Source organism: Convolutriloba macropyga, chromosome 10 (genome assembly GCF_964194025.1).
Source record: "Convolutriloba macropyga chromosome 10, txConMacr16.3, whole genome shotgun sequence".
Lineage (NCBI taxonomy): Eukaryota > Metazoa > Xenacoelomorpha > Acoela > Convolutidae > Convolutriloba > Convolutriloba macropyga.
The window spans coordinates 59,681,459-59,706,544 of NC_134477.1; the positions used below are offsets into that span (position 1 = coordinate 59,681,459).

At 37.1% G+C, this 25,086-nt stretch overlaps 1 protein-coding gene across 1 annotated transcript; it reads left to right on the forward strand.

Moving 5' to 3' along the window:
* Positions 1-7,838: 7,838 nt before the first annotated feature.
* LOC142348103 (dual specificity tyrosine-phosphorylation-regulated kinase 2-like) lies at positions 7,839-18,336 on the forward strand. Its single transcript, XM_075399268.1, has 4 exons — positions 7,839-8,063; positions 12,585-13,377; positions 14,083-14,241; positions 17,977-18,336. The coding sequence occupies exons 1-4, from the start codon at positions 7,839-7,841 to the stop codon at positions 18,060-18,062; spliced, it is 1,263 nt and encodes a 420-aa protein (XP_075255383.1). The 3' UTR covers positions 18,063-18,336.
* Positions 18,337-25,086: the final 6,750 nt, after the last annotated feature.

The window sequence follows — 25,086 nt, forward strand, 5'->3', positions numbered from 1 at the left end:
ATGACTCGGTGTCCAATGACTGAGCAAATTCAATGTGTACTGTTCTCGTTGTCAGGCAAGTGAAGAGGCAGCACCATCTCTTCAAGGTACGTCGTAGGAACTTGACTTCGAAGGGTCCGAAGTAGTCGACTCCAGTATGAGTGAATGGGAACACATGTTCATCAAGTCGTTCTCGGGGTAGATCTGCCATCGGTGGGTGAATTGGGTTGGCGTTCCTGTGTCTGCATCTGATGCATCTCGACTTGATTTTCCTTAATGCATTTCTCAGCCCGATGATCCAGTATTCTTGTTGGAGCATGTTTCTCACATATTCTGTGCCCTCATGTAGGTTGTCTTGATGTGCTTTCTCCAGCAGAAGTTGTACAACTGGATGTTTTACTGTTAACAATATTGGATGTTTTGCATTGTAGTCAAGGTTTGAATACTTCATTCGGCCTTTTACTCTAATTGTTCCATCTTCCTCTATGAAGGGTGACAATATGGCAATGTTTAAAGTTTTGGAGATTTCTTTGCTGTTTGCTATAGACTTCGAAACATTCGGGAAGCTTTCGTTTTGAACAAATCGAAACAGTATTTGCTCTGCTTGATGAATTGCCTCTGCTTTGAGGGGACCCTTCTGCTTTGTCTTGAACCTCATGCAGTAGGCAATGAAGTTTCTAATTCGGTTGAAGGAACTGTATCGTCTCCAGTCAAATATTTGGTCTAGTTTTGTTTCTGTTGCTACAGTACTCATAACCTGCTCAGGCTCGAGTTCGTTCACTTGGCACCACAGCTTTGGCCACTTTTCTTCATCTGCCTGGAGCCATGCCGGCCCGTTTAGCCATACGGACTCCTTGAGGCCTTCGATGGACATTCCTCTGGTTCCGATGTCGGCAGGGTTTTCGACACCTTTGACGTGTCTCCATTGATCCATCGATGAAATTTCCAATATTTCCGCTGCTCTGTTCGCAACGAATACTTGTTGTTTCTTGTGCGCTGCCTGTAGCCACTTTAGCACTGTTGATGAGTCGGTCCAATGATATATTTTGTCAATTTTGACATCATGTTCATTGAGTATCTGCTTTCTGAGACGAACTCCATAGACTGCGGCTTGAAGTTCTAATTTCGGTACCGTCATATGTCTGATGGGTGCCACACGACATTTCCCTATTACATATGTCAGTTTTAGCGTTGCTTCATCTTGCAGATATGCCACAATGCACATTGCTTCCTCTGATGCATCTGTAAAGATGTGTAGTCTCAAGTTTGTGCATCCGTTTTCAAAATAAAGTCGATTTATTGACATTGTCCTTATTTCTCTCAACTCAGAGCACCAATCACTGAACAGTTTTGAGTGTTCTGCTGACAACTCTTTGTCCCATGCTTGTCCCATTGCTGCCCAGATGCTTTTGAGTAGAAACCGCATTCGTATGGTGAATGGTGAACATATCCCAAGTGGGTCGAACACTGCTGAGACAAAGGATAGGACAATTCTCTGAGTTATTTTCGCTGGAACTTCTTGCTCAGTTCCACGACAGACTATGAGAATGTCTGTGTCCACATTCCAGTTGAGTCCTAGGATTGAGGATGATTGTGGTTCTGCTTCGAAAGTTTTCACAACTTTCTTTGATCTGTCTGTCTCTGGAATGTGTGACTTGACTTCTTCGTCACTTGTTATCCATTTCGTCAACTTGAATCCACCTTTGATGAGGATGTCTCTGACTTTCTGATAAATTTCAATCGCTTCTTGAGGTGTTCTGACTGACTTGAGGAAGTCGTCCATGTAGAAGTTTCGCTGGACAGCTTTGACAAGATTTTCGTCGTTGACTGCATTATCTTTCGCAGCTTGGTGCAAGGCGTAATTTGCACAAGTCGGCGAGCTTTTCACCCCAAAAACGTGTCGTGTGTACTCGCAGATTTCTATTCTCCGCTCTGGATCTTCTCTCCAGAGGAATCGTAAACATCGGCTGTCATCCTTTGGGACAACTACGTGAAGAAACATTGCTTCTATATCGGCTGATAAGGCTATTTGGTGTTCTCGGAAGCGAAATATGATTCCGATCAAACTCTGCAGCAGGTCTGGCCCAGGTAGAAGTTCGTCGTTTAGGGCTACACCTTGATACTTTGCTGCTGCGTTGCAAACTCTTCTGACTTTTTCGGGTTTGTTCGGGTTTATGACGGGATGATGTGGTAAATACCACTGCAGTTTGTCTTTGGATTCATTCAGTTCAGCTTGATCTACTTTCCGAACGTATCCAGCGTTGACATCTGTGTCGATGGTTTCTTGGTAGCCCTTCTTTAGCGCCTCGTCTTTCTGTAGGCGTCGTTCTAAGGACTTGAGTTGCCCCATTGCAGAGTAGAAGTTGTTTGGTAACTTCACTTCGTCCTCTCGCCACAGAAGTCCAACTTCATATCTTTCAACATTGAATCGCGTTGTTTGCTCCAACGTCTTGATTGCTTTTTGTTCCTCTTTCGAATGACCGGTGACATCGCAGTTTGAAGCGTAGGACTCGATATTCCACCACCTACTCAACTGGTTTGCTAATTTGTCATCTGCAATTGATGTTGCTGTGGTCGCAAGAGTTCCTGCTTGCTTCGCTGGTAGGGGTCCACTTAAAGCCCAACCAATCTTTGATTTCACTGCCCATGGTGCAGCTTTGTCTTCTGACTTCTTGAATTCAAAAGGGTGATGAATGTCGTAGCAATCTTGTCCAAGAATCACTTGAACATCGTTTAGATTGTAGCTCTGATCTGGCAAATTCCTCAAATGTGGGTAACGGTCGTTCAACTCTTGCAGTTCCACAATCTGGTCCCCCAATTTCAGTTTCTCGTGCACATAGAATTGCACTGTTGTCAGTGGTCGAGACCTCTCATGCGCTGAAACAGCCATCGGCACTATTTCAGTCTTGACATCTTGTGAGCCATGGATCCCTGCTACTGATAGAGATGTTTTCGGCCTTGGAGTTGGAGTTTTGACACCACTGATTTGTCCACAAATGAGATTGAGGATCCCGAATCACACATCGCTAGTACATTTAGACTTAAGTCTCTGTTTGTCAGCTTGATTCGTACCACTGAAAGTCCTCCTTGGGTGATGTTAGTTGCTACTGCCGTTGTAGCATCTGAGAAATTCTTTGTAGTATCCTTCTTCGGTAGGTCGCTGTGCAAAAGCCTGTTGTGTCGCCCTCTACAGCTGGGTACGCTACATGTCCTGCTTCTGCAGTCCTTCGACATGTGGCCTGGTTTCAAACAATTGAAACACAGTCGGAACCTCTGGACATGCTCTCGTCGTTCATTTGCTTTCAGTGATTTAAACTTTTCACACGGCCATATAGGATGCTGTCCGTCTTTGAAGGGACATTCGAAATTCTTGGGTTTGCTTGACTCTTCAGTGTTTGATGCAAAGGTACTCGTCTTCGGTTTATCACGGCTTTGAAATTTGTTTCCGTCAAACGACGAGTTCGTCTGTGCTAACAAGTTCTCATGAATTGCAGCTTTGGAGGCAAGCCACTCCTTCAAAATAATCAAGTTACCTCTCAGTCGACGATCTTGCATATACTGCAACCACTGTTCTCTCATTTGCGGAGAAAATTTTCTCGTTGCTGAACTTAGTCCTGCTTCTGCTTCTAGATCTGATGTGTATCCAAGTTGAGTCAAAGTGTTCACCACATTTGTAACCACATTTGCGAAATTGACGATGCTCGTAGAATCGTCATGCCGAACTGGAGGATGAGTATGTATTTTCTTGAATTGCGCGTTGACTATGAAATCTGATCTGCCGTACTTCTCACAGAGTATATCCCAAGCGTGATAGTATGATTGCGAGCTGAATCCCATTCCCGATATTGCTGCCTTTGCTTGACCCGTGAGACTGGTCTTGAGGTATTGCATCTTTTCTGTATCGCTGATTGGCTTTTGATGAACAACAACATCAAAAAGACCTGACCACTCTAGCCACTCCAGTGGGTCTCCTGAAAACTCAGTCAGTTTTAGTTTTGGCAAGCCACTGGCACCACTGCTTGGTACTGGTTGGTAGATTACTTGGGGAGTGGTGTGATTCATTGTGCTCCTGTTTCTGCTCTCGGCAGATCTGTTCCGAAAGTTGTTAACGGGACTCTGACTCCTGTTTTTGTCTTGAACTGCTGACGTTCGCTGCTGCTGAAACGTCGTCCTTGTCAACGGCGGTGCTGGTGGGTCCGTTACTCTAATTGGTTTACGGACTTCTGGTTTCTGGAGAATGCTCGGTTCAGCCAGTTGCGTTGAAAAAAGCCTTTCGCCTGGTTGGAACAGCGGGGTAGTTTTCGGGTAGGTGCTGAAACGTTTATCAGCTCTGTCCTTGGTGACATTCGTTGGAGGGTCTATAACAACATTCGGAGATAGTGGTCGCTGAGGGACAGACTGTTAAGCCCCTGATTCTACCCACCCGGCTGTTCTTTCGTGGTTTCGTTTTGATCCGACACTTTCTATCTCATCTGCCACTGATCCAGATGCCCGTGAGCTTCCTTTGGTCAGCTCAATTTTCATACGTCTTTCTTCTTCGTCTTCTTCTGCTTTCCTTCTTTCGTTTTCAAGGGCTCGTTCATGCTGTCGAAAACGCAGTTCGTTTTCTTGTTGCTGCATCTTTAGACGTAACTCTTGTTCTTGTTGTTGTTGTTGTAACTCTTGCTCTTGTTGTTGTTGTTGTAACTCTTGCTCTCGCCGCTGTTGTTGTTGTTGCTGTAGCAAACGTAACTCTTCTTGCTGGCGACGAAGTTCTATTTCTTCACGCTCTTGCTCTAACTCCAACTGGCGCTCTCGCAGTCGTTGCTCTGTTTCTTTCTTTGCTTTTAGGTGTTCGAGCTCAATTTTTTCGATCTGTCGCCTTTTTGATGATCGTGAGTTGGCGATACTGGGTTGTTTTCTGCTTCCGTGTGTAGCAGAATGCTTGGAAGAGACCTCGGCGTTCTCCTCAGCGTTTTCTATGGCTCCATTACCTGTATCAATTACAGTTTCGTCGTTTATGTCTTTGTCACCAGTCGATGTAGTTGACACTAACGATGTTTGGTTTCCACAATCCTTACTGAGCCTGTACTGTTTGATCAGGTCTTGATAGTAACTCCTAGCATTACTGAAATTCGTAAACCCATGGTGACAAGCTTCTGTCTTCGCTATTCGAAGAGCTTCTGCACAAATTTCTTCTAGCTTTTCTAATAACCGTTCCGCCTGATCACATAGTATCTGTTTTTCGGATTCGCTTAAATTTTCTGCTTTCAATTTCTCTTCGAGTTCTAACAATTCGTTCGCGATTGGAACATAATCTCCCAATAATTTGTAGTCTCTCAGTGTATCTTTCCGGTAGTCGACGACTATTGCGCGACAATCCTCATTGCCTCGGAGATCTGGTACTTTGTCAACTACCCATCGCAAGACCTTCCTCTTTTCTTCTAACATACGCTTGGTGTCATTGTCAAAGCTTTCAAAATACTTTGGTTTTAATAGTAACCTCTGCTGTTGTCGGTTGTCTTACAAGTTGTCGTATGTCTCGAAGAAACATCGATAAGCACCTTCGGCCGTCATTGTTTTGTTTTGTGTCAGGAAGCCTTCTAGCTCGTTGAGGTATCTGGAGAAGGACTTGAGTAGATCAACTTGCTCTTTCTCTAACGTCTTGAGTTGACCACTCGCCTTCCAATCAGCTGTCTTCCAGTGTCTGTTGGGACTTTTGCTGGCCATCGTTGCTGGTTGTGTTTTGGTCCACCAGGTTGAATCGAAGATTCGTTGCTGTTCGTGTTACTGCTGTTGTTGGAGTCCGGGTCGGCGGACCAAATGTTGCGGCTGCTCAAGAATCTCAGCGGAACCGATATATCACAGCCTGGTTCTCGAGTTTTACGCCGGCCTGGTTCTTCACTGGGTTCGATTGACTAACGATCTCACAGAAATAATTAGTCGCTCGGACGTATTAAAGGACTGTAACTTTAATTTTGTTGATTGAAGTTAAGAAAATCCTTAGCCTTAGTTATAGTCTATGTTCAATCTCGCGCTGAAGTTTGTAAGGCTTCAGCCAGTAGCTAGTATTGTTGCAAACTTCTCGTTAAAAAAGCTCAACTAACTTAGAACTCGCAAGATCTTAAGATCTAGCAAAACTTAGCAAAAAGACTATAGTTGTTAAAGAATCAATTTTTTGTCTATCTGAGAGCCAACTGCTCTTGGTAACAGTTTCTAGTGGTTCTAAATACAATACGGTTTCACTAATCAAACAATTGGGTTAAAGTAAATATCTAAGTAAATTCTAAGTTTTTTTCAGTTTCAAAAGTTATTTCTTGCTGTCTGATGGCTTTTCTAGCTGATCTGATGTGGCGCCAACATAGTCATTTTATAAAAAATAATTATCACAATGCATTATATAATCTAATAGCGGCTTCAATAAGCTTTCTATCATCATTAATTGTTAATTCTTTAATAAACTTATTATAATTAGTTATAGCTTTACTTCAATCTGGGAACCAGCTTCGCTGATATTATATTTCTTTGCATGTTCTAAGAATCTTTCTTTTGTATGTTGAAACCTATATCTATGGAGATATATGCATAACCTACAATAGAAATGTTTAAATCTATACTGAGAGATGTGTTTATTTACTTTACACATTGTGCATACTAAATATTGATTGGGATTATTAAAGTGCACTTGCAAATGATTATGTCTGTCTCTATATGTTATAATCTTGTTACATACAAAACATTGGAATGGTTTACTTTGACACTCATCACAACTCCAACACCAGGCCTTATTTTTACATTTATCACATTGAATTTTACATTTTACAATTTGAATTTTACATTTTACAATTTTACATTTATCACATAGTATTGAAAAGCTATATAAATAATATTATTTCAAAATTTTGCATATAAAAATGAATCAACAAGATTATACCGGTTACATTCATTCCATGAGTGAACAAGCTCAATCTCATGGACAAGTCCAATCTGGAAGTGAGCGAGCTCAATCTCATGGACAAGTCCAATTTGGAAGTGGACAAGTCCAATCTGGAAGTGAGGAAGCTCAATCTAGTTCTACTAGCATGGCGGTCCAAATGTTAAAAAATAAAAACAATCCAAGAGAAGAAATAAAACCAGTAGATAAGGACAGACAAAAGGTAGAATTAGAAAAATCTTTAGAATCAATCAGAAGGTTTAATCAAATAAATGAAGAAATAAAGGAGTGGTATGATAAACAGGATGCAAAATTTAAACAAAGAGAAGAAGATATGCGTGAGTCATTGCGAGAGGCAGAAGCAAAATAAATTCCAGATTTACATTTGCGAAGCAGTTTCACTGATCAATCTAAAGACTTAGATCAATCTAATGACTTAGATCAATCTAATGACTTAGATCAATCTAATGATTCAGATTTATACTCAGATTCATCTGATGATTTTGTCTATGTCCAAAAGCCTAAAACAAATAAGATTAAATGTGAAGAATGTGATGAAGAGATAACTCGAAAAAATTATAACAGACACATTCAATCACTTAAACATAAAAAGAATGAGCGATTATATAATAGAAGTAAAATTATTGAGAGTGCTAATGAGGATGGAATAAAAGTTACTAATGAAGATATAGAACAAAAGTTGGATGAGCAGTATACACGAAGTGGTTACACCAATCCTGAACTAGATGGAATAAAGTTTTGTGATAGTTGTGATATGTATCTTGATAATAATACTGCTTATAATAAACATGTAACAACATTAAAACATAGGAACAATGTAAGACTAATTAATGAGGAAATAGTAAAGAACGGGAGTAAGTTTGATTGTGTAATATGTAAGACTACTCTGAGTCAATATAGTGTGGATCAACATTTAAAAGCAAAGATGCATCTGGATAAGGTTAATCCGCGAAGCGGTTTCACCGATGGTAAATATAAAGATATAGATAAAGATAATGGTGGAACATGGTCAGAGACCCATAATATAACTGAAGGATATTGCAATATTTGTAATACCAGATATAACAATAAAAAGGAACACAGTGGATCAGATGAACATAAAGAAAATGTTAAACAGAAAAAACTTGATGATAAGAATTGGAGAGATAAAGTTAGTGAGTTAGGATTAGATCATAACATGAAGCATAATCAAATAATAATAACTAGTAGTAATTATGAAGATCCAAAATTCTTGAATATACTGGAGTCATTGCATAACATACATCCCCATATTAAGTTTAACACCTTCGATGTAGTTAAGTATACAAAACCTACGGATGATAAATTAGAAGAAAACGAATTCACCTTTGGGTTAATGACTAGGCAATATAATGGTGCATATGACTTGGATTTATTGAATGGGGAACTAGAGACAAGAATGCAGGAACAAGAAATGAATGAATCTGGATGGAGTATGCAAAGATTTATCAAAAGAACAATGTATATACATAGGTTTTATCCTAGTGGTGGATGTGATACTGAGTTACCATTCACGTCTAGATATATACCTAATATACATAATACTGATAATAATTGTTTGCTATGGTGTCTAATTGCCTATCTGCATCCTGCTAAAAATCATCCAAATAGAGTTAGTAAATATAATAAACCGAAATATATTAATGAGATAAAATTACCAAATGGGGTTACACCTCCATATGATTATTATCACTTAAAGAAAATACAAGAACTAAATAAAGATAAAGTATTATTTAATGTATTTAATCTAAATAAAAATAAAACTATTAATCCTGTATTAATTAATCATAATGATCATAAAGGATGTAACATATTATACTTGGATAATCATTACTTCCTATGTAGAGATGTATCATTCCTATTAAGAACATCATCTAATCATAATAAATGTTATCCATGTCTAAAATGTTGTGTATCATTTAGAACTGAAGATGCATTAAATAAACATTTGGATTTATGTAATCCACAGAAACATATAGGTAGAAGAACATTCCATAAAGATGATTACCTAAAGTTTGATAAGTTCCATTATAAAAACAGAGTACCATTTGCTATGTATTATGATTTTGAATGTATAGTAAAAGATGGTAAACACATTCCTATTGCTTGTGGTTTATATATAAAAGTGACTATCCTGATATATTAGAAGATAAGTATGAATCTAACTGTCGTGATAAAGTAGTTGATTGGTTTATAAGTAGGATTAGTTATTATAATAAATTATTTAAAGATATATTTGAAATCAATATTCCAATGAAAGAAGAGACTATTACTCCGTTATATAGTAGATGTTATTGTTGTAATGATGAAATGAATAATGACATTGTTAGAGATCATGATCATCTAAATGGTAAATTTAGAGGATATGCTCACAATAAATGTAATCTCCAAGCTAAGAATAATTTTGTACCAATGTATCTATTTAATTCTTCTAATTATGATAATCACCTATTTATAACTAAACTAGCAAAGAAGATGGGTGAGAAACACCATGGACAGAGTCCCATTAGACTTCAAAGTATAAACTAAAACTGATGAGAATTTTATTAGTATTGATATGGGTTATGCTAAAGCATTAGATATGTTTAGGTTCTTCCATCCACTTAGCTTAGATGCTATAAGTAAAACATTGAGTAATGAAGAATGTATAACATTAAATAAATGTGGCTTAAGAAAGACGTAAAGGTATATTCCCATATGAATGGTTTGATGGTATAGATAAACAACATGAAACAACATTACCACCTAAGGAAGCATTCTATTCTAAGTTGAAACAAAGTGGTATTACAGATAAAGAATATAAGCAAGCAATTAATTGTTGGAAAGATACTAAATGTGAGACAATAAAGGATTATGTGATGTTATATCTTAAAACAGATGTATTGTTATCAGTTGATGTATTTGAGAAGTTTAGAGCTATGTGTTTAGAATATTATGAAATAGATCCTTGTTATACATATTCTACTCCAGGTTTAACTTGGTTATGTGGATTGAAATATACTAATGTTAGACTTAAATTTTATAAAGAAAATACAGTTAATATTTATGTTGCAATACAACACGGTATTAGAGGTGGGTTAGCTTCAGTTTTAGGTGATTGTCATGTAAAATGTAAAAATAAAGAAATAGATCCTGAGTATACAGGGAAAGAGAATTATCTAAAATATATAGACTTCAACACATTATATGCTTCTGCTATGGCTCAAGCTTTACCTAATGGTGAGATCAAAGTATGTGATCCATGAACTGGCTTCGCAGATGAATTGGGCTACACTAGATCTAGCTCTAACACAGGTTATATCTACACCATTGATCTTAAGTATAGTGTGAGTTGAAACAGAAAACAAATAAGTATCCATTCTTCCCTGAGAAAACAAAAGCATGTGTAGATCAATTTACAGATAATCAAAATGTAAAAAAAGAAAGGATATAAACCTAATGAGAAGTTAATGCTAAAATCAACAGATAAGGTAGATTATGTAATAGATGGAGAGATGTTAGATTGGTGTTTAGATCATGGTTTGAAATTAGAAGATATTACAATTAAGCAAAAGTTAGAATATAGTAAGAGAGAATGGTTAAAGCCCTATATTGAGTTTAATATACGGAAAAGAAAAGAAGCTAAAGCTAAAGGTGATAAATTTGGAAATGTATTCTTTAAACTGATGAATAATGCCTTCTATGGAAAACCCATGGAGAATGTATATAATAGACAAGATATAGAGTTAGTTAATGATGTAGATAGGTATATAAAATTAGTAGAAAGTTTTAGTTTAAAATATGCTGTGGAATTCGATAATGAATTAGTAGCTGTACATAAAACAAGAGGTAATGTTAAATTAGATAAGTTTAATTATATAGGTTTTGTTATATTAGAAAAAGCCAAGCTATATATGTATAAAGCCATATATGATTACTTTGAAAAAGAATTAGATTGTAGTTATCATTACACAGATACAGATAGTATATTTATAAACATAAATGTTCCTTTAGATAGTAATATAGAAGCTGAAATGAATAAGATAAAAGATATTTTAAATAATAATGAGTTAGGTAAGATGAAAGATGAAATACCTTATGATACTATTATAGAAGCTTGTTTCCTTAAAGCTAAAGCATATTGTTTTAATACAGTTAAATGAGAAGAAGAAAAGAAGTTAAAAGGAATAACAAAGGCTACTATTAGAAACCAAATTGTTTTGGAAGATTATACTAGTGCTATATATGAAGGTAAAAGTAAATATGTAACTAATTATAGTATTGATAGCAATAGACATCATTTAGAAACTAAGGAACAATATAAAATAGCTATTGATCCTTTTGATGATAAATGATCCTTTTGATGATGATAATTTAGATTTTTATTTGTGTGGAAAAATGGAAATATAGTGGAAAAAACAGGGACATAGAGTATTTTTCATATATATGGGTATATATGGCTCGGCTCTATGGAGCGGAGGTCACCATATACACATTACTTTGGTCTCATGTTCCTGAACTCAACCACGCGCTGGTTGACGTCCAGTCTTATGAATAATTAGCTCCTAATCTAGTTTTGAGTACTTCCAATTTTCATTAAAGAGTCCTCTCTTTTTGTTTTATTGAGCCCAGCTATCCCCTAGCTTAGCGGGAATACATTTTAGAGCCCAATCGTCGGTCAAAACTAATTCATCAGATATTAAATGTTTGTTTTTTGTGAGTTACTGAGGGCTTTTGATTGGTTTTAATCCCAGGACCGCAGATATTTTGGAGCTTTTACTGGGCTGAAAATTCAAGCCAGATTTCTAGAGCTGTCTGAGGAACTTTAATAGCAAATCTGTGAATTAAAAGAAGGCTTTTTGAATCTGATTGACTATTTTTTCAAATCATTCTTTTTGATCTATTTATGTTCCCGTTAGCAGCGTCCTAATGACCTCATAGCAAGTTAAAGTTCTGTGCTTTCGTGCAAATCAATTGTTCATGAAAGAAACAGCAAAACAGAAGGTTATAATCTACAGAAGAAACGAGGGATATAATTCAGTTTTTAATGTCATGCATATGTATGAACTAGTTAATCTCTGTTTCCGCCTCGCTTTTTGATGGAGGTTGGCCTCAAATTAGCCTACAGTTGAAGAGAGAGCACTAATGTGCAAAACAAGTTAGATTTTATGAGCATTTTTTTGCTAATAGTATGCTCCGTAAAGAAACGAGTGGTCTTTCATGGTTTCCAAGTTGGAAAAATTTCCGACTCTTGTGGAGTAAAAGAACAAAGCAATTTCTACAAAACCTTCTGCTTTTTGTCGCTCTCGGTTGAGACTAAGTTTATTATCGGTGTTCTTTAATGGAAATAAACCATATTTTTTAAAAAGAAAAGTTAGATTGATGATATTAAATAATGGAATAGTCATAATCATTAATTAATCGCAGTGAAAACGGTTACAACAATAGATTATGATAAGATTCGTTAAGAGTACCACGATGCTGTTAAACCAACTGTTTTGATTCCGACTGCTTTCCGGAAAAGATCTTCAATATATTGTCAACGTCTCTTCAATATAATTCTTTAGTGGTATAAATAGAAATAAACGGAAAATGATGAGATAGGGTTCCAAATTTCTGAAATCCGTTTTGGAATTTTGTGAAAAATGTTATCCTTGACCGTTTGTTGTTTCAGGTCATAGGCAAAGGCAGTTTTGGCCAAGTTCTGAAAGTCTACGACCATAAAACAAATCAATACGCAGCACTCAAAATCGTAAGAAACGAGAAACGGTTCCACCGACAAGCACAGGAGGAAATTCGGATCCTGATGCACTTAAAGAAACAAGACGTGAACGACTATTACAAAATTGTTCACATCTTTGACAACTTCGTGTTTCGAGAACATCAATGCATTACGTTTGAGTTGCTAAGTATGAACTTGTACGAACTAACGAAACGAAACCGATTTTCTGGATTTAGCTTACAGCTCGTGAGGAAATTTGCTTATTCTTTACTTCAGTGTCTAGAATGCTTGTACAGAAACAAAATTATCCACTGCGATTTAAAACCGGAAAATATTTTGCTAAAACAACAAGGGCGAAGCGCAATTAAAGTTATCGACTTCGGAAGTTCTTGCTACGAACACCAGAGGGTTTATACATACATCCAAAGTCGCTTCTACCGTGCCCCAGAAGTTATCCTGGGTGCTAAATACGGAATGGCCATTGATATTTGGAGTTTCGGGTGCATCCTAGCCGAACTTTACACCGGCATTCCAATTTTCCCGGGCGAAGATGAGGCGGACCAGTTAGCGTGTATAATTGAATTGTTAGATATGCCGCCACAGTCGCTGTTGGATCAGTCAAAGCGGGCGAGGAATTTTATAAGCAGTAGAGGTTACCCTAGATACTGCAGTGTGTCCATGCAGGATGACCAGGTTATTCTGGGAGCTGGCAGGTCCAGGCGAGGCAAAGTTCGTGGACCACCAGGTTTGGATCATAAACCTTCTTCTTGCCTTTCATAGACATGTTTGTTTTCAATTTTTGTTACTGTAAATAGCCGGAATGTTAAATGAATAGCGACTTGATGGATATTTGAGTCAATATCCACATTTTTGCATGAAAAGCTTGAGTGTTGTTTTTCAGAACTTATTAATAGTTAATTGCTCAACTGGAATAGTAGTAATGCCAGTGCTTGGATAGAAACTCGGACCTCCGAATAGTAGACTCGAGTAATGATCGGATATAGTGTTGGCTAAGTTTGTAAAGAGAGACATTTCTGATCTCATTTAGGAATCAGAACTGATGTTAAACTTGCCAAGTACTGCAATTGAATCGGCGTTAGGTCCGCCCAGGATGAGGTCCAGACCAAAATGGCTTCTGATCAGACCGTCCCAGACAAAAGCGACCTCTGATCAGACCGACACAGACTGAAGTGTCTTCTGATTAGACTATCGAGCGCTCGAAGCTCCGTGTGCGCTTAAAGTGCGCTCGAAAACCACCTCTGATCAGACTATTGTGCGCTCTAAAGTCATCCCCTGATCAGACTAGTGGGCTTTTCCCTTGAATTCGTTCGAATGGGAGGATTCATAAAACTCATCCTCGTACTGAAATATAATCATTGTACAAATCATTTCTTTTGTTCAAGGTTTTTTTGTAGAATACATTTTGACTTGACGCCAATTGTGACTTTAGGTTCGAAAACATGGTCACGTGCTCTGAGAGATTGTGACGACGAAGTTTTTATCGATTTTCTCAAGAATTGTCTTCGGTGGATGCCAGAGGACAGATTCACTCCTGCCAGGGCACTCAGGCACGACTGGCTACGAAGGAGGCCACCCGCTAACAATCCAGGTAACGAAACTATTCAAACATGATATGAGTCTCACATTCTTTTAAAAAATCAAATTTATTAATCTAATAGAGGTTCCTTAATAATAGGTGTTACAATCCTCATGAATTTTTTTTACTAGACACTGTTTAAATTTCTCTCGAACGAAGATTCAAGCAATCATTATAGTCGTTTGTCTTTTTATGCAAAATTTTTATTTTCGCTTGGCTGTTTTTTTTAGTTTTTTCGCTGCGAAGCTGTAAACTGAGTGGAGCTATATTGTGGTGTTCTTGGTTTTTTTTTACAACTCGAAGAGGAGTATTGGTTTTTCTTAAGGTTTTTTCCGGAAGTACTATTCGTTCAGACTGCATTTTGACCTAAAAGCGAAAGAGTAAATTGGCGTGTGAATTAATTTTTTCTAAGCGAGAAAAGTTTCTTGATCACGCGCTCCGGTTAGTGAATGACTTTTCGACTTTGAAAAGTGTTTTTTGACAGAATGCAGCATATAGATAACCATTTTAAGCCATTTTTTGTCCAATTGACGCAGTGTTTTGATATAATTTAGTTTTTTGTATAAATAATATATAATGGAAACTGTATCAATATGTGAAACTCTATGTGAATCACTATGTGAAATTAATACCAGTGTTTTTGAGATTGTTTTTGTTTTTGTCCAATAATGCGTTTTAAATATTAAATGAGCACGTTTCCCCATTTTTTTGTTTCATTTTTGACTTTTTTTATAACTTTTATTTTCCGATCTTTACAGCGGATTTTTCTTATTTTCGATATTTCATGCATTGAATGCCTCTTTATAACTTGAGACATTTTTGTTTTCACATGCTTGCCCGTTTTTGTCCAATTTTTCTCAGTTTTTGTTTTGCTTTTTGGTTTTAATTACTAGAAAAAGTTTTATTGTGTTCTGTCAGGGATCCTAATTTTCAGTTAGTACTAACTGAAATATTTTGAAGTTCAGTTTTTGGAATTCTGCAAGCATTTTTTCTTTTGCAATTTTGAAAACAAAATTTTGACAATTTTATTCAAGAGATTTTTTTCCAATCATTCAAACTCTGTTTCTGCATTTTAATCGATTCAAGAAAATAGCTATATGATTTTTTCGGGCTCGAATGCTAATTAAGCAAATGTAATTTCTTTTCTACTGTTTTTTTTTTCAATTTGACTTTAAACTTCAAAAATCAAGAACTATTCTTTTTTGCTTAGTGTTCTGTTTTTGTCCTTATTCTCCATATTCTGGCAGGCATCACTATATCATTTCCTGAGACATGCAGTTTTAATCAGCACTACTTTTCAGGTGTAAAAAATAATTATTTTACCCTTTTTGTTATTTTAGCCTTGAGAAGTTGGTGAAATTTCGTTTGAAAATTTTGACCGGCAAATTTTTTCTATCGGTATCAAGATTTCAGTTGTTTTTCTGTCAAAAGTTTTTCTTATGTTTTAAATTTGTTCGTTTGTTTTATGAATATTTTTTAATGAATGAATAATGTCACAATTGTTTTTACTTTCCCCCATTATGTCATTGCGCAAATTTGTTTGGTGACAAGGTGAAAGTTATACTAATTTTTAAAATCAAATCCGATGAGATGCTTTGATGAGATGCTTTGAAGTGTTTCAAGACAATATGTAGTAATTCCAGCTGGAATTCTGATTTTCCTTGTAAAGCTCTGATGCTTCGAACCGCTTCCGGATTTCTTCCGGTTGTTTTTTTTTTGTTTCGTCGTCTGACGCTCTTTTTTGTATTACATTTGTTCACACAGCGAAGTTAAATTTTAATTTAGAAAGTTAAACTTTTTGAATGACTTCCTATTTTCACTAAAGGCTTTTTGTGCGAGTGACATCATTTCTCACTCTCTCTAGCAAAAGTTTTTGAGTCATTTGCGTGATTAAATTTTGATCATACGTGACTTACCTCACTCAATAAAATGACTTTTGCACTTTAAAACTTAAGTTTATTTTGAGTTAGTTTAAGATCAATGAAACTCATATGTGCCGTAAAGGTTCCTAATAAAAAGGCTTCTGGTAATTGAATTTTAACGATCTTTATTAATTTATGATTGATTTTGCTTAATAGTAAAGATGAAGGAATCGATTTTGCTTAGTACTTTAATTCTTGATGAAGGTCTTATAACCACTAATAGTGAAGCCCCAAATGAAATTTTATTCTACTCGTTGCAAGTCCCCAACTCCACTCAGTAGTTTCAAAGCAATTCGTCCGACCTAAGTCGGTTACTAATTGCTCTCTAGGCCTGTGGTATTTTTGTGCGACTTCTCCGACCGTTTTTTTCGGCTGACTATTTTGACACTACGTCCTCAAAAGCGGAATAAGCAGGTAACGCCTCTTTTCGCTGTGCAAGTGTCTATGTATGAGATTCAACTAGACTTCTGGAGAAGTAAATTTATGGTCTGAATAGGGGTTCTTAGAGTTTGCAATGGTAAAGCAAACCGGGTGTACCTTTGTGGTTAATAGCCGCCCTCATCTTCTCAGCCGGCTATTATAGCGCTCCTATTACAATTCAAAGAATTTGAATTGTATTGGGGCGCTGTCTTTTTTTTTAAGATCTGTTCACACATTTTCATGATTTTTGAAGTCAAATTGGAGTAGTGATTTTGGTCACGCCGAAACAGGAAATGGAGCGAAAAAGCGAGTGGTTTTGCGGCGTGAATTTTTTTCGCTCTAATTTTAAAGTAGAGTGAGAAAACGGTGTTTGAACAAAAATTCGGTTTCTCGGTAGTGGTTTTTTGTTCACATGCGGCAATTTCACTCTTGATGTTTACTGTTTTTTCGATTTTTTGGATCGGATTTTTTTCTAAATGGTTTTTCCAATCCATTCACAGCTCATTGTAGGCCTAGCTTTTTGTTTGAATTAAATTTTCATTTCTCGCTAGTGGTTTTTTTGATCACATGCGGCATTTTGACATTGATTTTCTGTTTATTTCTTATTTTTTGTTCTGATTTTTTTAAAATGTTTTTCGCAATTCACTCATAGTCCATTCTAGGTCTAGTTTTTCTGTTTAGTCAATGAAATTTCTTTGAATTGTACGTCAGGACTTGTCCTGCTATGTTTTTTTTTACTTCGTCGAATAAAAAAATGTTTTGCTTTTTCGCTTTACCTCATTTTGCCGCTTTTTCAACATTTTGCGCGAAATCTTTTTGACTTCTCTAGGCTAGTTTCTCTCTTCTCTCATTCTGCTAAAAGTGATATTGAACATCAGTTGCTCAGCAAAGCAATTCAAAATGAACAGAGTCAGTATAAAAATTGAAGTCCAGAAATAGAAATGGGATAAACCCATAAAGCCCAATCTTAGATGCCCGCTATTTCAACGTCGTTCCTAAGTCTTTGTTACCGTCTCTAATGCTTATTGGTATTGATAGTAGCCCCTGTAGCCTCTGTCTAAGAAACAGAAGTATGTTCAACTACGAAATGGCATCCAAATAAATTGGGCTTAAAAAGTGTTTTTGTACAAAAATCTTTTTTTTTCAATATCTATTCTTTCAATCCCAATCATGCTTATTGGAATCAACGGCGGCTATTTTCCGGCAATCTGCCGGGTATGTTTAAGTTGTCAGGCTCGCATCGTTGAGTTTGCGGGTTTGAACCCCTGTCAAGTCCGTTTATCACCCATAAAAAGTTTCTAAGCTACACCCTCTAAAATTAAACAGCCCGGCCTGGCGATGAGAGTAATTCATCGGACGTTAGTTGGTTTGTGTTTTTTTTGGAGTTGAAGAGTTTATTTTCCAGGTGGAGGCCAGTCGCAATCAGTAGCTCAGAATAGTATGAATGCTAGTGGAATGCCTGTTCCAAGTAGTAGGGACGCTGCGAGGTGAAATTACGCAGAAAAGTAGTCACAAAAATTAGTGTCAGATTGCCGTACTTCTTCAATGCGTTCCCTGCTCAAAACTTATAACCGAAGCTAGTTATCCGGTAGCCATGTAGTTAATTAACCTAACTTTCATCTCTGTGTAACTAGTAATTACCCAATTAGAATCACCATGCTAAATAACTAAGGTCACAAAATGATTTCCTGTCACGGAATAGCGTTAACCGTGTTCCGGGGGGTGGGAGTGGATTTTAAAGCTCCAAGCGATTATAACTTCGGGTTTAAAATGACACCTGGGCTTTAAGTTGTCGACGTAATTGCCTATAAACAACCAACAGTTTTTTGTTTGTGGGTTGGCTAGCTATAGTCGGGTACCGTGTTTATATGTTGCAGAATCTCTTGAAGAAATAATACTGTTTTATTTATCTCTTTAAGACGTTTTCCTCAAAACATTTTTTGGTAATTGCGTTCCGAGAAACAGGAAATGATTAGATTAGATATTACTAATGAACAAAGGTTATAAATGTAGTCGACGAGATATGATATCTTTTCGAAACTTCCATAAATACAAATTCCATCCTTTTATTTTTGTATCAACTTTATCCACTATTCATTTGTATGTTCGTGCTACAATGGCTCAAAACACATACCTCTTTACTAGTAGCAGCAGAAGATTTATAAATTTGTAAATATACCTCTAATTGCCAATTAAAAATTGAAATAGCAGCTTGTTTAATCAATTCTTTAACTAAATACTATCGCTGATGGTTCGAATGGAGGGTTTACAATTGCCGTATTGCAATTTGATCCGGAATCATTATTTTCCTTTTGATAATTAGAACGCATATCAAAGTATTTTTTGACTTTGGAAGGGTTTTTTCTTCATCAAGACCGAAGCATGATTAAAAAATTAAAGCAGTTAAATTTGTAAAAGAAAATTTTGAACTAAATTTAGTTTAATCAATATTAAATTTTCATGTTTCAATTACTTGAAGTAGATCATCAAAACTTAAAGCTGTTGTAAACCCTTAATGTGTACATATATTACGGCTGAATTCCAGGAACCATTCGCCCCCTCCCATCCCCCGCCCCCGGTGTGAACAATGTGTAGTGTATATTTTTGTTTTCAAATTGTTCGAACAAACTAATGCTTAATAGATGTCATTACAGTTCATTTATACCATTGTAGAACGTGTAAAAATAGCAACCGTAAAGGGTCGGATATTACTAGGGAGGGTGGGAGGGAGAGGGGAGGGGGTTGGGGTTCTCTTTGGGGTTTGAATTGCTGGTGTGAGTTGTTATGAAGTGAGTATCATCATGCAGGATTTGTATTACATGTAAATTTCACTGGAAATGCTTTATTTTTGTAAATAGATTCTAAGATAGCTTGTGAAACGAGTTGTAGAATATTATTGTGTATGTATACCATTGCTATTCAAGTGCCAGAGCATCCGACATTTTCTGAGCTGAAGTTTTCGGGAAGTTGCACTGTCGACTGAATTTTGGTTTGAGTTGTAAAAGTGTTTGTAAAGGTTATGCTAAATCTAGTGTTACAAAAAATTGGTGTATATCAATGTAGTTTTTAGCTTAATTTTTCAAACTCAGATTTAGATTTAAACTAACTCCTCAACACATTAAGAGAAAATTTTGAATTTGATAACCGTGGCGGCAGTCAAATAGTCTAATGGCTCAAAATTTTGTTATTATACAAAGATTAAAAAATGAAAGCAGGCTTTTATTTTTTAATCTTCTTGAAAAAAAAATTTTTAGCCATTTTTTAAGACGAACTAAGTTTATTTGATTGGTGCTAGGGCTATTCAATTGTACATTTTGTCCTCTTAATGTTTAAAGTTAGTTCAAATTTAATTTTGAGTTTGCGCTAAGAACGTGTATGCGAACAGCGTGGAGTTAATCTAGCTCCATTCGACATTGAACTTAAGATACTAATTGATGGTAGTCGCGCGGGGGGGGGGGGGGGGGGGCAACAGTGCAATTTCCCGTTTCTATTATTTTGGCCACAGTAACCTAACCTCGTTTGTCTGTATCAATAGGTGCCAAAGTTTTACGAAATGCCAGAATTGATATTAGTTATGTCTCTAAAAGCTCAAGTCAGGTCAATTAAAAATTCTTGAATTTTACTAATTTTGCGAGTATGTATCAAATAGTGATCAAATTTGTTGGTTTATAGAATGATCTTCTTTGCTTAGTCGCCCTTGCCACATCCTAGATAAATTTGACCATGTACCGTACAGTGAGTTCAAAATAAATAACCTGTGGTCGATTAGAAACTGATTAGTTGAACATCAGAATGAAAGATTAGTTGCTCTTAAAACAAAGAGAGCGCAATTATTTTGCTTCGCGCAGTCCTCATTGTTTTCTTTTACGACCGGTTTTTCGTCTGACCACTTTTCAAAAGACTTTGCGCTTGACTTCTTGGTATTTTGGTTAAACTGCTCTTTCGAAGTTAAAATAGCGTAACGTAATTGGTGGCTGTTTAATGCTGTAAGTTCAAAAAGGTCAACTAAAAAAAGGCCCTACCCTAAGAGCGTATTCGATCAACTCGGGGCAGCATGTCAACTCCTATTTAATATAAATGTACCCGGGTTCACAAAAAGTTTTAATCACAGAACTTTCGTATTATGGATCATTGACTCCATACATTCAGAAAGTCGTAAGGAATCGGTAGGTCTACAACTTTGTCATAAATGAGAGTTTTATGTCAATAGCTTTTCCGTAATGAGAGTTCTATGATTTAAACGTTTTTTTATAAATGAGAGTTCGATGACAACAACATTCTCATTGATGGCAGGTCTATGTTTACTATTTCTCGGTGACAAATAACAGGAGATATTAAACGGATCTTGGTTTTCTTGTGAGACCTCATTAGCTTCATAAAACCACAAGAAAAAAGTTGAGTTTTGTTCCAAGTCTTGCAGCGTAAGAAAATAGGCTCTATTTCCCAAGACTTGAAATACCTAAAGTCTAAAATAAAATTCCGGATAGGCTAGGATTGAAAATGCATTACAGAAGCACAGAAACAAAGCAAAATAATTATACAGCACATTGGAGAAGGTCCCTGTAAGGGCACAAGAAACAGAGGGACATTTTGAAAAAACCTTTTTTTTCAAAACACTTAACCAAATTTTAACCAAAGTTACGGAACCAAAAATTCCTTGGTGTATAACAATCCTTGTGGATAGTAGATACTAGCAAAATAGTACATGCAACACTGAGTAACTCATTGGCCCAGACTGTCCAGCAGTGCCCGCCACGAGCCAGCACGACCCATTAGTGCCCCTTTCGAGCCAGCTTGACCCCAGAAGTGCTCCTCACGAGCCAGCACGACCCAGCAGTACCCGCCACGAGCCAGCACAACCCAGTCGTGCCCGCCACGAGCCGGCAGTGCCCGCCACGCACGAATCAGCAGTGCCCCGCCACGAGCCAGCACGACCCAGCAGCGCCCACGAGCCAGCAGGACACAGCAGTGCCCGCCACAACCCAGCAGTGCTCCGTCACGAGCCAGAACGACACAGCAGTGCCCGCCACAACCCAGCAGTGGCCGCCACGAGCTAGCACGACCCAGCTGTGCCCTCCAAGAGCCAGTAATACCCCCGAGCCGGCAGGACTTCAGTAGTGCCCACAACGACCCAGCAGTGCCCACCCAGGAGCGCCAAATGACAATGTCGATGACTCTTGTTGGGTCGGTTGGGCACGTCGACTTGCCCTCTTTCTAGTCTGTTCTTTGATGTTTCTTGAATAACCTTAGTCCTCAAATTTGCGTTAATTACATTGTTGCCACGTGCCTTTTTTAGTTTCAAATTCTTGTGTTCTGAATCAATATCTTTTAGTTTAGAACGATTATGACAATTTTGCTGTAAATATTTAGCGCCAATGTAAGAAGATTATCGATGTCGATAACAGGGAGACTGGTCGTTACTACAGGTCAAATCAACATCTTTTTAAAAAATACTGGAGAGCAGAACTTTCTAAAAATAGATAAATAAATTTTTAGATATACCGCGAGTTGCCAAGAAAAAATTGAGATAGCAGATTGTTTAATCAAGCATTTATTTAGGTAATATCGCTGATGGTCATAATAAAGGATTTTCAAAAGCAAAATTGCAATTTGGAAATAATATTTCGCTTCCATAGTTTGAATCACTTATAAAAGTTTTTTGACTTCGGAATAATTTAATTTTTCTTCATAACAGAAACATGGTCAGTAAAACTGTAAAACAGCATTTTTGGAAAAGAAAATTATTTGCTAAATAAAGTGTAATATATATTTTGAATTCATTTTTAACTACTTGAGAACAATCATTAAACCTGAATGACCAAACTGGGAAAACACTAGAAAGAACAGAATTTAAAAATTCAACAAAAGAGCATAACGAGAAACATTTTCAACCTATGACACTTCCGCCCGTGGTGTTTTCTGAAGGACACGCACACTATTGATGCGCTAATTAAAAAGAAATAGCATTTTTTCTATCAAGTTCAAAGAACAAGTAAAAGGCAAATTTCAAAAGCAATTCATTGGGCTCAGTGGAAAAGATGAATCTCCTAAAAGCTGTATAAGGCAGAAACCACCATTCTTTTAATCTTCACGGCAAATTGCTGGGCAAATAAAGATCTTGCGTCTATTTTACAGGCGGTTTCGTTTAGTTCGGTGACTCGGAAATGATCACCATCACATCCAATCCATCTAGGGGGTATTTGGCAGCCAACAGTTCCTCGACTTCATCAGACGTATCTAGATCACCAATAGAATGTAAAGATTCGCACGCGGTGCAACCATTCAAGAGAACTCGCGGATCAGAAACAACGCATTTACGTCTTAAGGAGAAGCTATAACAGAAACCAGTTGAACGCAACTCAATTTTTTATTGCCAAAAACCATATAGATAATAGTTCTCGTGCTGAGTTTGAGGAGTTCTCTTGTGAGTTTGAGTCGTGACAATGGAGATTGGTCACTTTAAACTCAAAGGCATGAGCTTAAAATAAGATTTCCTTGTTACTCTTGAACTGTAAATGTCGAAGACTTCAGCTCACCAGTAGTAATTGATGGACAAGGGTTTTCCTTTTTTAGTTTTGTCACTGAAGAACTGCCTCTGATGCTACTTTACAGCCAGTTTAGCAAGATAACTAGATTTTGTCTTGGTGCCTATTGCTTGCAATGGCTAAAATGAGCTGATTCAGAAGGCGTACCCGATAATGATGATAATGGACTTGAGACTTGGACTTGATCCAAAAAATGTTTCAGATAAAACACAGAAGAATGCGGAAGAATATATCAACCAGCTTCTAACTAAAGACTACAGCCGTTTTCATGTTTCAAAGAATCCGAAATCTACCGCTCAGTGGCGAAAAAAGAACGTTTCGTCGCAGTGGTTCCAAAAGCCACGTACATCAGTAGAGCAAAAATGATTTCAGCTCTTAAGCCACCCTAGATTCTACTGCCTACAGAGCACGCAATTGTCATTTCGTTTCTTTTAAAGGTAGTTTACGCCTTTTAACAGAAGTGAAGCTTTTCTCCTGTGACAAATTAATTACTTTCCGGCGATCAATATTAAATGCAGTTCGCTTGATCACACCGAGCAGAACCTGATGCATATAGTCAATGGTGAAGCAATTCATTGCTTGCGACTGTCTTCTAATGCAGACACGCCTAAAGAACAGGAGACCTGGGAATAAAATTGTCACAGCCAAGATATTACCTGACGCCAGGAACAGGGCAGTTGAGAACAGGGGTTATTTGTTACACTTCAAAATTTTCCCTAAACTGCTTGCAATCTTTATGGGACTTCAATAGTTGATTTTGCAGAGAAAGATAAATCCAAACCTTTTGGAATTTTGCCTGCTCGCCTCTCTTAGCACTGAGAGCACCCATATTGACCGTTACGGGGCCTCCTTTACCATATGGACCAACACAAAAGATACCATGACTGCAATCTAAACAGAAGAGGCTCTTTCGTCTATGATTTTTTTTTCGAAAAGTTAAACATTATCAGTAATTGAAAAATCACCAAAATCATTGTATTAGACATTGTTTGACAGCAAAAAATGTACCTTTTGAAGGAAGTTAAGTAACAAACTAAGAACTTTTATTTGTATTTTTTGCAAATTTTGACAACAATTGACAACAGTTCGACAGTATTTCTTTTCACCACCAAATGAGTTTGCTGGAGTTAATTTGTTAAGTTGAAGTATGTGTTTGATGGGTAAATTGAGTAGCATTAGAAACACTGGATACAATCTTTAATGCTTTGAATTGTACGTTGAAACACCATAGTTACTGAGAAAAAAAGTGGAGAAGGAACATGTGTTTGGGGTTCAGACCATGCATATCGTTCTGCAACAGGCCAATAACAGAAGCCGTGAGTAATTTTTTTTGTTATAAATTGACAGCATGATTTCTTATTTTAAATAATGATAAACCCCCGCGGAAGTACGTATCTCAAACTATTTTGTACGTTGTCAATTGTGATCCCTGATATAACTTTAACTAATCACTGGAGGAACTGGAGATTGCTGTGGAAATAGTTGTAGTATCAGAGGAGTTGATATTAACGGTCTGAAAGTCTTCAACTGACGTTACTTGTGTTGGCTTGGAACAATGCAACGGCGGAAATTCATTGGCATCTAAAGACCAAAGTGAATCAACTTAGTATTTTTCTCTCGGTTATCGGATGAACGTGATTTCAACAGAATCGCTGTCAAGATCAGACCGACTCCATTTGATTTTATTTCACTCGATATCGCGTTACCTTTCATCTTTGGTGTATATGCGGGTTGAGCTCTTTCCCGGTGCCCACGTTTCGGCTTCTTAACTATAATCTCTAGTTTCAAAGCCGCCAGAGCATCAAATTGTTTCAATGTGGTTTCTGAAATTTCCCGGGCGCGTCCAAGTATTCATAGTTATTTGTCTACCATGGTACTCCTTATGCGTTTCGGGATTTTGCATTAATTGTATTAGGTCCACAGAAAACTTCCCTTTATTGCAGCAACTTCTTTGCCATCCCGAAAACCCA

What these genes read in the sequence shown, in the direction of transcription:
- LOC142348103 (XM_075399268.1), top strand. Translation starts at nt 7,839, where the DNA reads ATGCATCTGGATAAGGTTAATCCGCGAAGCGGTTTCACCGATGGTAAA. An exon ending in ATAAGAATTGGAGAGATAAA is followed by an intron (nt 8,064 to 12,584) that starts GTTAGTGAGTTA and finishes TTGTTGTTTCAG; the next exon opens with GTCATAGGCAAAGGCAGTTT. An exon ending in GCCACCCGCTAACAATCCAG is followed by an intron (nt 14,242 to 17,976) that starts GTAACGAAACTA and finishes TTTATTTTCCAG; the next exon opens with GTGGAGGCCAGTCGCAATCA.